The sequence below is a fragment of the Phaenicophaeus curvirostris genome, chromosome 1, assembly GCF_032191515.1.
Source record: "Phaenicophaeus curvirostris isolate KB17595 chromosome 1, BPBGC_Pcur_1.0, whole genome shotgun sequence".
Taxonomy (NCBI): domain Eukaryota; kingdom Metazoa; phylum Chordata; class Aves; order Cuculiformes; family Cuculidae; genus Phaenicophaeus; species Phaenicophaeus curvirostris.
Genome location: NC_091392.1, coordinates 82207283 through 82225490, shown reverse-complemented (window position 1 = coordinate 82225490; position 18208 = coordinate 82207283). Strand labels below are relative to the sequence as shown.

At 42.3% G+C, this 18208-nt stretch overlaps 1 protein-coding gene across 1 annotated transcript in view; it reads right to left on the bottom strand.

The window, feature by feature from the left end:
* PHF21B (PHD finger protein 21B) overlaps positions 1–18208 on the bottom strand; it is a 174888-nt gene that overhangs the window by 69363 nt on the left and 87317 nt on the right. The window contains exon 4 of the mRNA XM_069851299.1: positions 3123–3395. Within this exon, the coding sequence (XP_069707400.1) occupies positions 3123–3395 (273 nt within the window). The remainder of the gene's footprint in view (positions 1–3122; positions 3396–18208) is intronic.

Sequence of the window (18208 nt, the reverse complement as noted above, 5' to 3'; positions counted from 1 at the left end):
TTCCTTTATGTATACCTTGTTGCTTTTAAGAACTAATTCTTAATTAGAAAAGTAGCCTCAGAAGATGGGCAAAAGGGGCCAAGCAACATGAAACAGCAAACTCCCCTCCACTCAGTATCGGTCTCCTCGACCAATGCACACATCCCATCCATACAGTCACAGGTGAGGGGACCTGTCTCTCCCCCAGACGTGCTGGACATCCACAGCTCCATACTTCAGTCCAGCTACCCGCCTCCCTGCATCAACTCTGCCTCAGGCAGGGCTGGGCTGGGGAGTCCCTGTACCCCCAGGGGTGAAAATATCTGCACCTGCTGTGGGGCAGAGGGCCCCCACAGCACTAGAGGTGTATGACAACTGCCCTCCCATTCCAGGACAACAGGGGAAGTCTCTGTACCCCAGGGGCAGCTGGACGGAGGGGCAGGTCTCTACCCCCACCCCAGCACTTCCAAAGAATGAATCATAGAATCACAGAATAGTTTGAGTTGGAAGGGACCTTAAAGACCATGTAGTTCCAACCCCCTTGCCATGGGCAGGAACATCTCCCACTAGATCAGGCTGCTCAAGGCCCCGTCCAACCTGACCTCGAACACTTCCAGGGAGAGGGCATCCATAACTTCCCTGGGCAACCGGCACCAATGCCTCATTACCCTCATCATGAAGAATTTCTTCTTGATGTCTAATCTAAATCTTCCCCCCTCCATTTTAAAATCATTGCCCTTCGTCTTTATCACTACAAGCCTTTGTAAACAGTCCCTCCCCAGCTTTCTTGCAGCCTCCTTCAGGTACTGGAAGGCTACTCTAAGGCCCCCCAAGGTCCCCCCAGAGTCTTCTCTTCTCCAGGCTGAACAAGCCCAACTCTCTCAGCCTGTCCTCATATGGAAGGTGCTCCAGCCTTCAGATCATCTTTGCAGCCCTCCTCTGGACCCATTCCAACAGCTCTATATCCTTCTTACCTTGGAGATTCCAGAACTGGACACAATACTCCAGATGAGGTCTGACAAGAGAGGAACAGAGGGGCAGAATCCCTTCCCTCGCCCTGCTGGTCACACTTCTTTTGATGCAACCCAGGTCACAGGTGGCCTTCTGGGCTGTGAGCGTGTATTGCCAGCTCATGTCAAGATTCTCATTGACCAGCACCCCCAAGTCCTTCTCTGCAGGACAGCTCTCAATCACATCGTCCCCCGTCCTGTATTGAAAGCGTGAATTGCCCTGACCCAGGTATAGCACCTTGCACTTGGCCTCATTGAATCTCATTAAGTTCACACAGGCCCATTCCTTCAGCTTGTCCAGGTCTCTCTGGATGACATCCTGTCCTTCCGGTATGACAACTGCACCACTCAGCTTGGTGTCATCTGCAAACCTGCTGAGGGTGCACTCAAGCTTTCTGTCTATATCATTAGTGAAGGTATTAAACATCACTAGTCCCAGAACAGGCCCCTAATAGACAGCACTTGTCACAGATCTCCATCTGGACACTGAGCCATTGACCACTACTCTCTGAATGCAACCACTCTGATACTGAAAATGCCAGCAAATAAAACTCTATAAGACTCATTTTGGAGTTTTAGAAAACAAGCACCCTTTATCAAGCCTGGGCAACTCAAGGGATTGATCTCCATCAATCATGCGCAGTGAGACAAGAGCTGTTACAGAATATATTTCCCACTTACATTCACATGTATAAATTTTCTCAGAAATCTTATGCACATTCTATTACTTTCCAAGGACTAATTTCAATATTATTATGAAACTTTGCAAACTTTTGCAAACTTAGGGACCGTAGAGATCATCCAGTTCCAGCTCCCCTGCCATGTGCAGGGACACCTCCCACCAGACCAGGCTGCCCAAGGCCCCATCCAACCTGGCTTTGAACACCTCCAGGGATGAGGCAGCCACAACTTCCCTGGGCAACCTGTGCCAGTGTCGCATCACTCTCACGGTGAAAAAATTCCTCCTTATGCCTAGTCTAAATCTGCCCCTCTCCAGTTTATACCCATTGCCCCTCATCCTATCACTACAAGCCTTTGTGAACAAACAGTCCCTCCCCAACTTTCCTGTAGCCCGTTCATGTACTGGAAGGTCGCTGTAAGATCTCCTCAGAACCTTTTCTTCTCCAGGCTGAACAAGCCCAACTCTCTCAGCCTCTTGCTAATTTGTCACTTTGGAGCCAGCTCTGTCTGACCTTGCATTTGAGAGAGGGAAAGGCTGCAAAGAGAGGTGAGTATAGAAGAAAACACATCTGTTCAGCACAGATCATACAGATCACAAGATGTTACCATCTTCAAAGAATTAACAGTGTGTGGAAAAACACTGTCCAAAAGAAAACATGTTATCAGAGGAAGAAAACATGCTATGAGAGGGATATTCTGCCTAACTTTCAAAGACAGTTGCTTAGAGAAACTTTAGTTTAAATAACAAATGCTCCAGTTTTTGTAACAGTAACCACATCTCATATCAAGTCAACCAACTTTACCCACCAGGCTATCTTCCCTAAGATATGTATACGGTTTATTGGAGGACAGATGATGACCTCAGAGGTCTTTTCCAACCTGGTGAGTCTATAATTAGAATCACAGAATAGTTTGGGTTGGAAAGGACCTTAAAAGTCATGTGTCCCTGTCATGGGCAGGGACACCTCCCACTAGATCAGGCTGCTCCAAGCCCCATCCAACCTGGCCTTGAACACCTCCAGGGATGGGGCAACCACAACTTCCCTGGGCAACCTGTGCCAGTGCCTCACTACTCTCATGGTGAAGAAATTCTTCCTTACGCTCAGTCTAAGTCTGCCCCTCTCCAGTTTATACCCATCGCTCCTAGTCCTATCACCACAAGCCTTTGTGAACAGTCCTTCCCCAGCTTTCCTGTAGCCCCTTTCAGGTAGTGGAAGGTCGCTGTAAGCTCTCCTGGGCGCCTTCTCTTCTCCAAGCTGAACAGCCCCAACTCTCTCAGCCTGTCCCCGGGTGGGAGGCGCTCCAGCCCTCTGACGATCATCCTCTGGACCCGTTCCAGCAGCTCCCGTTCCCTCCTCACGCGGAGGATCCCCGCAGCCGGCCCCAGCCCTCCAGACGAGGTCTCGGGGAGGTCCCCCCCCCTCCGCGGTCCCCGCCCCCGCCCGCCCTTACCTCGTTGTGCCGCCGCGCCGCCCCGAGCCGGGCCGCGCTCTGCAGGTTGATGGGCGCGCTCTGCGGGGGCTCGGCCGCCCCGCACCCTCCGTTCAGATGCGCCGTCACCATCGCGATGGGAGCCTTCGCCGGCAAGACGGAGATCGACAGGCTGGGACCGGCGCTGCCGCTGGGGCTCCCGCCGCCCACGGGCGCTTTGAGGAGAGCCGGGACGAGCCCGCCGCCGGGCTTGGCGCTGCCGCCGGCTCCGCCGCCCACCAGCACCGCCAGCTTCTGCGGGGAGAGAGCAGCCGGTCACCGCCGGACCCGACCCGGGCGCGCACCGCTTTGGGAGGGGATGGGGGCGGGGGGATTCCTTCTCCCTCTCTCGCTTTTATTCTCCCGGTTTGGAAGGACTGAGTTTCCCCTACTCGCTCGGGAACTCGCGGTTTCGATCGGGGTTTTCAAAGTCTTTTTTTTTTTTTTTAAATCCCCTTTCTATGCTCGGGACTAACCACCCTGGTATAGCTCTACACAGCACTGCAGCTTTAATTAATAATAAAAAAGCTTTTCTCTTCCGTTTGAAAGCCCTTTAGACGTGCTTGCCTTGCTTACTTGTTCTCTTGCACCCCGGCACAACGTTATTGTTTCCCCTTTAACTTTATCCCCCCATCTTCCACTGGTTTTCCTGCGCTTTGTATTTGTTTGTTTGTTCTTCAAGCTAACTTTTCTCCCTAGCACACGCTCGCGGTCCTCTGTTTTTCTAACAGCTGCACTTCTGTGTTGCTACAGAGCGGCTATTCTGTCGTCCGTCATAAGAATACATCGACCATGATCTCGTTTACTGTATCTCTTGCAAGACTTGTATTCCAGATTTGATAGGCACTGTGAAGTTCCCAGATGCTGGATGCCAGTGTCTGTGTCAAACGCTTACTTTTGTAAAGAAAAAAAAAACTTCTATGAAAGTTGTTGCACTTTAAGGACAACTTCTGAGGTTGTTTATTTGTGCCACTTGGGCATGTTGGGTATATGTGGAAAGAAAATATCCTTGTTCGAGCCTCTTTTGATACTTAGAAGCATTAAACATCTCATTTTTACAAGAGTTGACATCAAAGGTACTTAATGCTGCAGAGACTTCTGTCCGTGTTTAACTTTATTCGCTGACCCAGTCATATCGGCTTCAATGATATTCCAGCTAATGTGTAGCCTTTCAGGAAATCTCACCATCTGTCTGGGTCTGCTGCTGTACTACTGAAGTCATTAAGAGTTTTATTGTCAACTGTGCTTGTTTAAAATGCAGTATGTATATCTATGTATGCATATATAAAGTCACTGACATTCTTAGTTCTTTCCAGAATCAAGGCTGAAAATCGTACTTCTGGTCATAAAGTAGAAGCCTTGTGGTATAAACTAACTGACTTTTAAGAAAACAGATTCCTTCTTACCGTTAAACCCATTACACGCTTTAAGGCTGTAAAGCCTCAATTGTCAAATCTGTTTGCTTCAGGACCTGTAGTTTCTGTGTTCATATGAAAAAGCAAGCATGCGTTTCACCAAAGATACCTGCTTTGTATTTTTAATATAAAGAAATTACTTTTTAATGCTAGTATTAGTCTAGTAATTGTGACTTCATATAAATTGTTTTAAGCTTTGTTCATTTTTGCCTTTATCTTTCATTCTCCATTATCCAAACAGTCATCCTGAGAAGAGATAGGCAATATTTTCCTTAAACGATGGTGTTGTATGTCGTGGATGTTTTCAAGAGGAAACAATTCTTTCAATGCAGAAATACACCCGTCTGTTAGTTTAAAGGTAATCAAGTGAAAGCCAAGAAGCTCAGGTGCATTTTATGCAGGTGGAAAAAGTTGCTTACGACAAAATACTGTAAAACTAGTATTTTTCTGTTTTGCTATAACACAGTTCTCCATTGGTGTTCCTTGTACTGGCATGTTGCTACAGATGCAAAATGACGGCATCTAGGAGAACTGACCACTACATCTCCCTCAACTCTACTGAAAACCTCTTTGTGTAGTGCCTTATTAACCTGCACAATAACACAAAGCTTTCAGATTCAGAGTTCAGCTTTGTGGCTGCGTTTTTGGTTTGATTTCTGTCATGTGAAAAACTCTAAAAGCTCACAGACTGTCAGAAAAGGCTGTAACTTGGTAACAGCGCTATAAATCCATTACCTAACTGGATGTAGTCCAGGAGTGAAACCCTAGCACTGCTGCAGATGACCAGATGATTGCTGCTGAGGTCAGTAGCAGCAGGGTTTCTTTCTTTTTTTTGTGAAACCAAGCGTGTTCACTATCCCTGATAGGTCACTGTATTGAGGAAGTGTCTTTTAATGTTTGTTCTCAGATGTGAACATTTGGATTACTGAATTAAAAACTTCTCACAGAAATACTCAGTGCTACTGTACTGATTTCATATTTTCACTTAAAGGAAACAGAATTCTTAGTATGCAGTATTCCAGGAGAATTAATACAGCTTTACTTCTCTCTCAGGCAGTTCAGCAAAAGAAAACATCCAAGCAAACAAAACTCCATGATCCCGTAAGAAATACAATCCTTGGTAGCTCAGTGGAAAATGCAAGTAAGCAGCAGTAGATCATGACCTTCCCAACAAAATTCAGTAGCAAGGGATTGCTTTTTATCTTGTTCCAAAGGAGGAAATCATACCAAGAAGTAAAATAAAGCAGAAATTTTGTAAACAAACAAACAAACAAATAATCAGTCACTACTCAAACTACCACCTATCCCACTTCCACTGCTCTCCCTAAATGCATTAACAGTGAGTTTGTTTTGTGTGTGTTTGCACATGATGTGTGTTAGTATTTTCATAATAAACTGTCAAACCTGCCTATTTATGTATAGATGACAAAAAAAGCTAAGGAAATAAGGTTATTGCTTATTTCAGCCTAAGTCAACATCAATTTTAAATGCTTGTAAAACTGAACATTCATCTCCTAATGGAAAACTTTTATATTAATTTAGGCTTGGGGGCTTTTCTAAGTAAGTTTTCTGAGTAAATACAGGAGGAAAAATTGCATCCCTGTGATCAGTTTGCAAGGACCAATTGGTTCATGCCAGTCACCTCCCCAGGGAACAATGCTATGCTAAATTTATTTAAATAACTGCAAATTTTAGAAACTAAATATGGAAGGATATACAAAGGATCAGGTGCTCAAGATTAGCTTCCAAATGAGACTTACAGAAAAACTGCCTGCTTGGGGAAAACAGCGACTACCTCTTCTGTGTCTCGTTTATTAATTTTTCTGAAAGTGTACCTCCTAAAACTTAAAAAATACCCCCCTTAATCAGATTATGTTAGTTAGGGGATAAGCTATTATGCGTTTTTCCTTTGTAACAACCTTTTTTATTTTATACCCCCATGAAGACATTGATAAAGGAGTGTTGGCAGAAACAAAGATTATGATATGAGAGATTAAAAAAATCTTCAACAAAACCTACATCTGCTGTATTCTATTTCAGCCAGATTAATGAAAAGAATAATCTTGGTTTTTAAAAAGAGAGAAAATCTGCATTTTCAGAATCAGTCAGCAGAACATATTCTCTGACACTTTTGGAATGATGAATAATAAGAAACTAAGCAAGCTTTGGACACTGCAGCTGAAAACATGTGCTGATATAAAGGAAGAGCCAAAAGAGGGGAAAAAAAAGAAAAAAAACCCACTGGCTTTAAATGCTGGAAAGCAGGTCGCTGCTTCTCATCCACAGCATAACAGTCCGCACAATACACCAATTTTTGAGGCAGCGCCTTTTCAATAGCAACACAACTTTCATTTTCACTGCAGGATGCCACAGGCAAACCGGAGTTTGAAATATGTATGCCAGTCACATGCAAACACACTACAATGTGCTGGAAAGCTGCCGCTTGTTTATGACTTCCCATCTTGTACATGGCATGGTTTCAACTCTTTAAAGCAGACCTAATATTTTTTCCATATGTATCAAAATAACTCTGGCCTTTCTATTTATTTGTGCATGTAAGCCCTCTCCCACCCCCTCCTTTCTATCAAGGTCTGTGCTGTAAAGGTTTGCAGGTAAGAAGGCAACTGGGCAACAGTTTTAACCTCCCTGCTAGCAGTTACTGAAACACCGCTTCTCCCATCACATACCACGAATCACTCCATTTAGTGAATAAAGAAATGGAAAGAGCAAAGGGAGAAAGGATTTGAAGGTGGCTGGGCTGTTGTGACACTCACATTGGGCAATATGGTACATGTCTGCACACACACGTGTGCACAGACTCCAGCCAGACCCAGCACAGATAATATCACTTTTAGTGTAAGGTTTTGGTTCCTTCATTTTCACTCTGCTGCAGCCCAGAACACACTTTAAAATCCTTACAAATCCGATGTCAACTTTACGTCGTATGTACGTCTCAAACAAGAATATGGTCATATTCTGCCATGGGGGAATACTCTGCTACTGGCAGCTCTTTGCCACGGTAGTGATTTAAAAGAGTTGCATGCCTCTCAAAAAACCTTCACATTTTTGTAGTAAAAGATGAGACTTATTTAAAATGGACCTAAAATTCACAGTCTATCACATCTATGCTTTAACATCTACATGCTGTAGACAGAGACTTCAGCCCATTAATCTTTCTCGAATGATGCTCTCCTGACAAAGCAGTTTCACTGTGAAAAACTATGATTGTTTTCAGAGCAATATCAGTTCCTTAGTGGCCCCATGGCTAAGAGAAAACATTTGGCATGAGATTGAGAGTTTATTTAGCTTACAGAAGACTGGTGATCTACTTTCAAACCAAAATGATGGCTTGTCAATTAATAATTTAACATTCGGCACTAATCTAAGACCCTGCATGCAAAACAGCTGAACAGAATTCTGAAGAAATGAGGGCCACGACCTCTGTTCATTTACTCAATTGTCACACTAAAATTCTCTTGAACAACAGAATATTTAATATTCAAAGAGTGACAACACACAAACGCACTGCAAAGACGCCACCAGCTATGGAATTTTAGTACAGTATCTTAGGATTTTCATACAATCCTACAAATTTCCATGTATTTCTCATTTACTTCCAAGCTGCTGTTTATATACACAGCTGATCCTACCTGATCTGTGCTTTAAGTCACAAACCAACCACCTGCATAACTTTACACACTGAAACAGAAATGAGCAGGGCTTTAGCTAATCATACATATCTTCACACACCTGGGCACCCACAGGAGTTCAGTGGATGTTTATGGGAGTGGAAAGGCTCCACAGTCTGTATTTTATCACTGGACTCCCATTAAAAAAGGCTTTCTTTTGCATACAACCCGTGGCCACCACGGTGCTTGTGCCCAAAGAGAAGACATTAAAACATGTTTCTCCATACAACCAAGGATGAAGACGCTTGCGTGGAAAAGTTTTATGCACTGTTTCTGAGACACAATCTTTTGATGTAATGGTGTTCAAGACATGACCAAGGAGGAGGAGCATTTTTAAGGAAGGCTGAGATAGTTCCTTCTGCCAACCTGTCGCTAAATGACCGGTCAGTTTGATGCAAGTGCTCTTCCTGCGACGCCCAAGCTGGGGAGGGGGTAAGTGATGGGGAGAAAGGAGGAGAAATTGCTTGACAAAAGTATTTTTAATGACCCCCAAGGAGGGGGTCACGGTGGCATGCAGTACCCGGGGTAGGATGCCTTCCTCGCTCTCCTCCTCCTCCTTCTCCTCCTCTTCCAGGCCCACCACTGCTCCACCCAGCAAAACTCTGACCCCCTGACTTTTCCTAAAGGAAGACCGCAAAAGCACAATTAATAAACAAAGAGGTAGTGACTGCCCGACTAGGTAGAATTTGGGTGTTAGTTTTTCTTAGGAGGGTTAAAAAAATAACTGTAGAAAATCTGGGACTCGATTGAAACAGCCTTTCCAGGGGCGGACTTGCAACCAAAGCAGGCTGAGTGTGAAACACAGGCAGAAGTTTATGTGTGCTGAAGCACAGTCTCAGCATTATTATTTTTTTAAAGGCTTCTTTTGTCTGTTGGTTTCTTCTTTTTCTTTCTCTCTCTCTTTTCTTTCTTTCCTTTTTTTTATGACAACTTCCTGCCTGCTTGTCATTAGAAGTAAGAATGTATTCCTTTCTCCCTATCAGATCTCAGTTAATTAGCCATCGCTGCTGCAGACTCAAGGATTTCAATTCAAAGTGAAACTCATTCTAATCAAAACTGCAGCAAACTGGGGGTTTTGTTTGACTTTAACCTGAAAGTCAGTTATTGTACCACTGATGTACATACCACATTACCAGCTGAGTGCTTTCAGCATCCCTCTATCAGTGTGAAATATTTAATCGGCACAAGGATCCAATCAGCACAGCAGAGGGGAATCTAGTGTGTGCATTAATTTACTTTCAGTTGAAAAGCAGTAAAGCAGGTCAGAAACATATAACCTTCTCCCTTCCCCCCTCTCCTCTTTCCCCTCCCAAACAAATACACAGCACATCAGAAGAGTTTTGGTGGCGGGGGAGGGAATGAAAGCCACCCTGTATGAATACAGATTGGAGTCAGACAATAAATTAGTCGTTCCTGCCAAAGAATGACAAACATTGCCTAGAATAGAAGAGGGGAACAATCCCCCCCACCCCCAAACACACGCCCCAAAATCCCCTCTCAAATTAATTACATTGGGTAATTGTTTGTTTTTTAATCTTTGACTCTTTTTAAGCTAGAAAGATGGCTGAATTATTACCCCTTCTGTGTATGACATTAATTAGAAAGAAAGCAAATGCCAGGAAATAATGAAACTGTCTTTCTATTAAGGTGCAATGTCTTTGGATTTTCTGACCAGCGTCTTAAAAATCTGTTTCAGAAGTATTCCCAAGCTCTTCTACACATCAGCAGTTTTATACAATGCAGAAGCATACTGCAGCATACAAAAGCTAAACTTTTTCCGCTACCAAAACCTCTTATTTCTCACTTATTCTCTGAAGACAATAAAGTTCCTTATCTCCTTGATATCATAATGAGAATATCCACATGCAATTTTTTTTTTTGCAAGGGATCATTTAAAATATGAACGTTAGGTGAACAAACTTGTACAATCCTGCAAGCAAAACCATCATGCAGAAATGTAACAACTAGCAACAAATAAAGTTGTGCCAGAGAATTCCACCCCAACCCATCAGCCTGATGCATCCAAAACTCTCCGCATGGCTGCTTTCCAGGACAGGGCAGCAATGAAGAATTAGCAGATTTATGTAAAGAGAGAATTTTCCAAACTGGTAAATACCCTAACTCTGGTAACAGTCGGTTTAGAAAAGCACATATTCACTCAAGTGCAATTAGCCTTTAATTTTTGAAACCATTAAACAGCTTGCCGACTGAAAAAAACAACACATTTTCAACTGTATTGCTAACTGGCAATCCACTCGTCAAAGCTCAGAATTATCTGCTTAGTGACTTGTAAACAGCACTTTTTAACTAACAAGGAGCGGGGGGAAAGAGGATGATATTTAATCAGAAAAGTCAGATTCATATTATGGAACATTCTGGAAGTGCCTGTGCATCTTGAAGGAGAGGAGGAGGGGGAGCTAGGGTTTTTTTTTTAATAACCTCACAAATAATCCCTCCTCCTTTCTCTCTCACAAACCATGTCAATGATCAAGGAAATGAGAACAAGGCGCTTGATTCACAGCTGACTCTCTCTTCTTGTTACATCAGATCAAGAAGGAGCAGTCTAACAGGGGGGCCGATTTCTGCAGGGGAAACAAATCTACAAGCTGGCATTTTGTCTCCTACTCCTATTAATTAGCCTGCTTTTCTGTCAGAAGCAAAGCTTTTAAAACTTGCACCAGAGTTGTATGTGTGCCTACTTGCACACAGGCTGCATATACACAACCAGAAAATTAAATACTATGCATGTGGGATAAGCCTTCCCAAAAAGGAAAGAGTGGTTGGCTTCCTTTTTTATGTGCTGATTGGGTCTCTATTCTTTCCCTTAATCCCAAGAAAAACTGCATAGTAAACTGTTAGTAGTAAGATGCAGCCTGTGCTACAGCCCCTGTTCATGACAGCCTTTGGATGGTGTGCATTGTGCTCTGGATCAGGTCTGTAGCAGCAACAGTGCAGCTCATTCTACACGTGTATCAAATGCTTCTTTTAAACCCAAACTTACAACAAAAGAAAACTTTGGGTTGATCTCACTTTGAATAAACCAGAAAGCATACAGGCATCCTCTTGGCAAGTCAGAGGAGGGTTTAAATGGCTCCCCACTGTGTAACATGGGTTGTCCCCAAGCCTCAAAGCTGGAGTCCTACTTGCTATTAGCAGCTCAGAATTTACATCCTTTTGCTGTAGCCAAGTTAAGTTTCCCATGATTTGCTATGTCCCGTGCATTCAAGATAACTGCATTCATCTGCGTTATTTAATATTAAAAAAAAACAACAAAAAGAACTCTGCAAACAAACACACAAAACCCCAAACCCAGTGTACACCATATAAACACTAATGTGATTCTAATTCAAGTTTTGAAAAAACAAAAGCAGAGTGATTAAAGGCCAGGAGCATGCAGCTCAGCATATGGAGCCACAGTGAGTGCCCTAGAACAAGTTGAATGTTTCCATTGTGTGAAAGACTCATTCATTACAGCTACAAGATGCAGTGCACATTTGCATTTTCAGAGGGGCATCTTGCCATTTTTAGATAAATCATGGGATCCAGACCCTTTCTAAATGACATCAAAGCTCACATTTCTCAATATCCTGCCTCCCTTTGTTTTAGTACTCTGCCTCACTATTTTCTTTCCCTCTGTATGAATGTCATTGAAGTTTGCACCCTAGTATGCCTCCAGAACAAGATGTGAACTCAGGGGCTTCTCATTTTTGCTTAAAAATGCACCGCTTCCTATGATCAAGGAAGGCAAAAAGAGATGCAACAGCATGCAATGAAAAAAATAAACAATAAATGAGAGTAATTTATTGTATCCAGTTTCAAAGCTGCTGCCTCCTGATTCACATACCCTCCCCCTATCTTCCTCCCACCAGTCTCCCCTCCCCCCAACCTGATAACAATTTCTTTGATTTCTCCCTCCTTCACCCCAGCTTAAGATCAAATTTGGAAATGCACATCTTGCTTGGTGTGGCAGAAAGAACTGGCAATACAGTAAATTAAGCCAAATCTTTTTTTCTTTTTCCAGATAATACAGAATCCTCCTGAAATGAACAAGTGTAACTGTGAACAGATAAGAGACTTCCCATGGGATCAAGCCATCAGTTCCTCAGTATACATATAAAGAAGAAAGAAGTTAAATGGTTGCATTTCCCCCAAGGGAAGGCAGAGCTTCAGTTGTGAAGTAATCCCATCAGAAATTCTGGATAAATTGCAAAGAAAAAAAAAATCCCAGCCTCCACTGCAGACCTTGTATAGACATTTCCTCAGTAATTCTACATGCACACTTTTCATCCCGGCAGCATGAGCTTTTAGTATTACAGTGTTACTCTGGAATGATTACTGTTTTCCAACGCAGGCATATTTGCATGGCAGTCATAAAACTGCTCAGAGCAACCTTTCAATTTTCCAAAGTACAGCTTTGGTGAAAGCAAACAAAGCAGAAGGGGAATTGAAAAGTCCAAACTGCGTGCCTATTTTCTAGGCACCTCAGTCCAATTCCAGGCTCTTCTGTCCACACAGAGAACTGCCAACTGGAACAGGGGCAGCAGCAGCCAGAGGCAAAGTCACCCTGTGCCCATGCACCCTGAACCTAGATGATCGTGCTCATTTTTGCAAGTGAATGTTAACATATGAATGAAAATGAGCTCTAGATTTTGTCACAAAACCTGAAGAGAGCACTTAGTTCAGAAGACAGATGAGGAAAGCAACATTATGAACAATCTTCTAGCAAAACCCATCAGTTATTAGCACACCTTACTAATGAAAAACCCACATGGCTTGACAGCACAGTGAGTAGTGCACAGGTCCTCTGGCTGGACCTGTGTCTACTTCTGGTTAAGCACATCAGCACTGAAATATAATCAGAGGTGCCTTCTAAGATTTAGTTTAATCCCTTTGCTTCAGTTTCCCAACTTGATAACGTGTCTTCCTCACAAAGGTATTGTGAAAATTAACAGGCTAGCATCAATTAAATGCTGTTTATTTGTTATTAAAGGCAAGGTAAGTAACATGATCGCATCTTAATCCAACAGGATTATAGCTGTCAAATCAAAAGTAGTGCATTATCGCACTGTTTATCTAATCGTGCCTGCCAATATTTTATAATGTTGCCCAATGGAACTCTTGTGGAGATGAAGATGAGGCTTCACAACTCCAAGTATTTTTCTGAGTCTGTGTCTGGGCTTGGCCACATATTGAACTCAGCAGAGGGCACAAAGTTAATTACATGTCTTTTCCTTTCCACAAATTGTGTAAAAAGCAAACTACCGGTCCAGAAAGGTAGCAAAGTCCAGACTCAGAGATGGCAAACACACAACTGATAACTACACCTCTAAAACGAAGTGCTACAAGTCTGAAAAAGAAAGGCATTTAAGGAAGCTGGAAGAAATGAGAGAGGAGACACACAGGAGACCAAATTTCTCACAACAGCGCTCTTGGAGCTCTGCTTGTCAATAGAAAGAAAAGGGTTGAAATGGCAAGCCTCTGAGAGATTTTCTTCTTGTGTCGTAAGATAAAAAAAAAAATTACAAATTATGGAATAAGAATAATGAACAACTGTGCAGGTACTTTGCAGGAGTAAGTTAGTAGCATGAGTTGACAATGGACTCCCATTTTAAGATTTCCTGCTTTCTAATACACAGTCTCAATGCCTTTCTCTGTCCCTTCCCAGGATCTCTGAGGAGACCTGCATCATTCATAGAAACCTCTTTGATCCGATGAAACCCCTCCAGTGTCAGCAGCTCTGAGCACACCTGTGGAAGGAAGCTGCAGGAGCTAAAACTGAGCCCACAGAGACACACATATGGCACACCAAGTCAAAGCTGGAAACTGAACCTTGACATCACAAACCCAAAACTTTAGTCATCAAGAGAGCACCCTCACTCCATTCTTCCTTCAGCTGCATGACTTTTTTTGCCATGTGCCCTATTCAAAACATAAATTTCATTAGTCAAACCACCCTGTTTATCCAACCTTAGAGTTGAATGTGCATGCAGGGTGGCCACTGCAGCACTTGAATTAGCAACAGCAGTAAGTGTTTATTTCTGTCTTTCAAGAAGTGGGTGCTCAAAAGGATAAATTATCAAACAATGGATTACCAGAAACACAAGTTAATTTTCAAAACCTGACTGAATGCTACGTGACCAAACATCACCCTTTAGTGAAGGAGGGGATACCGGAAATTAAGAACTCCAAGCCCTCTGCCATGTGCTCAGTCCACTAATGCAATGCTCCACTTCTTTTTATAGGGGACACATAATGGCCTGGTTCCTCTGGGGACATGAGTGGTTTAGACAGATAAAAAAAAAAATAATAACTTCCCCTTCCTATTCCCCCAGCCCGACAAAGAATGCTGTATGATTATACACATGAAATTTAAAAGCAAACTTTTACAGTTTGAGAACCGCAAGCAATACCACTTGACTAGGTACAGATAATTGATCAGTCATAATAAGAGGGGGATACAGCATGTAATATTTTTCTTTTAATGAGACTTCAGACAATGCATGGAAAAAAACTATTTAGAATGACTGAACTGTACAAATATGTTAGCAGATGTTGGAAATATTGGGTAAATTTAAGAAACAAGGGAATGATATGCTTTCATTCTAACTTAATGGAAATGCAAATGATAAGATAGTGCTTAAAGGGAAAGAAAGGTATACAGCAGCGCTGGGAAAGAATAGTGCAAAGAGACAAAGAAGCTGCTAATGAAGGACTGTGTAGATCCTAGGATGAAACTAAGACACTACACAACCATTATTCCAGAGGCCAAAGAGAGAGTAACGAGTAATAAATAATGCAGATCATGCCAATGGCAGTAAATAGAATGGAAAGGAGAAGAGAGAACGAGAAAGAATGGACTGGGTCCACTTCAGAACAACAATAGGAGAGGAACACAATGGCTAAGGAGAAAGCAAGGACACACTACACAAACTCTGCTGTTGCCTTCACACATAAAGATGGAGATGACTATATAATGCATAGATAAAATGGAAATTATCTGCAAAATTTAGATGCCAGTCTGCAGGTCTGAGTGTCTGAACTAGTTTCTACACTACTCCCATGAACAGTGACAGGAGAAAGATAGACATTTTGTATGTTTATTTTCTTGCTATAGTAGTGGAAAGCACTTAGATACTTCAGCCATGAGAGCTATATAGTGAGCTACACAGAATGACACAGATTTGTGTGTATACTTAGAAAGGATTCAAGGACATGAAAGGCGAGAAGAGAATGAGAGAAGCTTTAGCGAACTTCATCACAACTTTGTTACATTTAAGGATCAGAACAAACAGCATACTCTTGGCCTTATTCCCCATTGTGTGATATGGAGTGCAAAACATTATAACCACTTAATACAAACTCTACCTAAATCAGTCACTTAGATCCTTTGACTGATCCATTTATAATAGCTGATAGCTCTTCTTCTGATACAAGTAATTTCACAAAGAAGCTGAACACAATAAATGACACAGTGGTCAGTAGAAAGTGATGCTCTGGCTCTCAAGTTCTGCAGCGCATCCACCTCTTCTTTACATTTCCATTTGGGCTAGCCTTTTCTTCTGCAAGAATGGAACACATTACATCTCTTCAGAGCAGAAGGTGCAGATTAGGACATGGCCATGGAGTTTTGTGGCAGGTGTGTGCAGCAGTCCCTAGAGGTCCAAGTTCAAATATAGATCAAGAAATAAGTGGGAAAGAAAAAGAAAATCCTTGTTACAGTTCCCATGTTCCAAAACCATCTGGAGTGTAACCCCTGCCCCATGATAAGATTGGGCTGTGGTTGTGTGAACTGCAAAGGCATGATGTAGAATAAGAACGGGGTGAATAAGGGGCAAAATGATGCTTTGCTTCTTCCAGTGAATTCCAGCTGAGCAGGAGGTGAAGATGTTAACAACACTCAATGTGGAAGAAGTAGCTCTCTGCACAGCTTCTCTATCAACACTGTGCCTGCATGCAGTCCTGTATCATTTCATTCCTGCTTTCATCCCTGAGATATTATTTTTTTTTCTTAAGAAGTTAAGGCCTTAAAGGGAACTGTAGAAAAATAAAATAAAGCTGAATAATGATGGCCTTCTCCAGGGGGTGAGGGAAACAGGCTATGTTTACCAAATATTGTCTAACAACACAAATTCACAGTGCTTCCAAAGGAAATGTCTCCTGGTCTGTTGATCCTCTTCCTGTGCTCTCCTGACCTACATGACTGCACCAGCATTCAGATAGCTGTGCAATAAACCAGTAGCTCTACTAATAAGCTAACCTGGCAAAGAAAAAAAAATCTAGATTTTAACACAGATCAGTCACCCACCTCAGCTCACACGCTAGCTGCAGAAACAACTGGGCCAACAAAGCAGGAGGAAGCAGTGTGGAGGAAGAGTGAAGCAGGAGGGAAAAGCACCCTTTCAGAAGAGTTCTGGCAGGTTGTTTTGGCTGTAGGCATGGCAACTTCACAATGAATTGTGAACAAACCGGGAAATATAAAAGAAGGGATTAAAGGATAAAAGGAAGAAACAGAACATAAACAAAAGCCCATAAGGACAATGCACTTTGGACAAAGGAACCAAGTAAAAAGCCACCACGCCTTTCACCGCTAGGTGGACAAGTTCTAGTACCAGTGCTAATAAACACTCACTTTCTTCAGTTGGGTGTTCAGCAGCCTGTGTGGAAGCAGTTCCATTTCCAACAGACTGCTGCCTACAACACAACCAGTGATAATATGCAGACTCAGCAGAGAGGCTAAAGACTCCACGGACACAATGAGTAAATTACCCTCTCAACCCTCAGAGGATTATGGGACTCTGTCAAAAGTCATTCAGAATCTAAAATTTGACCTGTCTTAAAGCATTTATAGCTTACCAGGGAATACATTCTGTATTCTCAATAGCCATTTCAAGGAAAATAAATATCTTTATTATAAAAATTATTATATTGTTCTACTTAATAATTCAAATAACAATTTCTACCTACAATCTTCACCATAAAATCCTTATGCACTGCAAGTTCACACCTCAGCTTAATATACACTAATATCGCCATGTATACACTTCTACCTACAAGACACTATGCTGCGTCTTCCGTTGAAATGAAGAATAAGAAATAAACCACAAGAATGGGAGCCATCAAAAAAACAGCTCAACAAAAATGTTTAAAAAAAATCAGACAAATGCAAAGGGAAAGAACATACAAGAAACAGGACATTATGGGAAAGATATTCAAAACTTAAGACTTTTTGACAGCATTCTTTCCAGGAACCAAAAATCAAGATATGCTGGAATGTACTGCTGTGTTAGGCTAAAGGCAAATGCATTTGATTTTGCAACTAAAAGTTTCAGGAAGAGGTAAGTACAGCATCAGAGATATTTTCTTAATGTGAAGGTGGACAAAGTGGCAAGAGACAAAGACTGCTGAATTCAGCAGCAGCTAAATCTATAAATGGGAAAAGCAATCTGTAAATGGAAACTTTTCCAAGCTAGAAAGAAAGTGAAGCCCCTAAGTATTTTAGCGGTGAGCATGACTGAATCTCCTGCTACTTACTGTATCAGTATCATCCATTAGCATCACTGCACTTAAGGGCTTATCAGCGTTTCCATTCTAAAACTCACCATGATAGAAGTTTATTACTTGATTTCTTATCTGGGGAGGGTGTGGATGAACAAAGGATGGCACATATGTTGAAAAGGGGCACATATGTTCTCAGCCAAGAGATGTGTGTTGTTTTGTTTTTTTTTTTTAAATGCAATCTAAGACATGTGAGCAATTTCCTAAAAGAGTTTGCCACTTACCATACAGTCTGTGAGTATAATAAGACTTGCACTACCACCTACACATAAGCTACGGAAAAACAGGGCAAGTCCAGTCCAGAATGACTGGAGCGCAGGGGGAAATAAAACCAGGCATTTGATCCTGACAAACATGGCTTCACAGCAGTCTTTATGCTGTTCCAGGAGCAACTGTAGGTCTGAGGAAA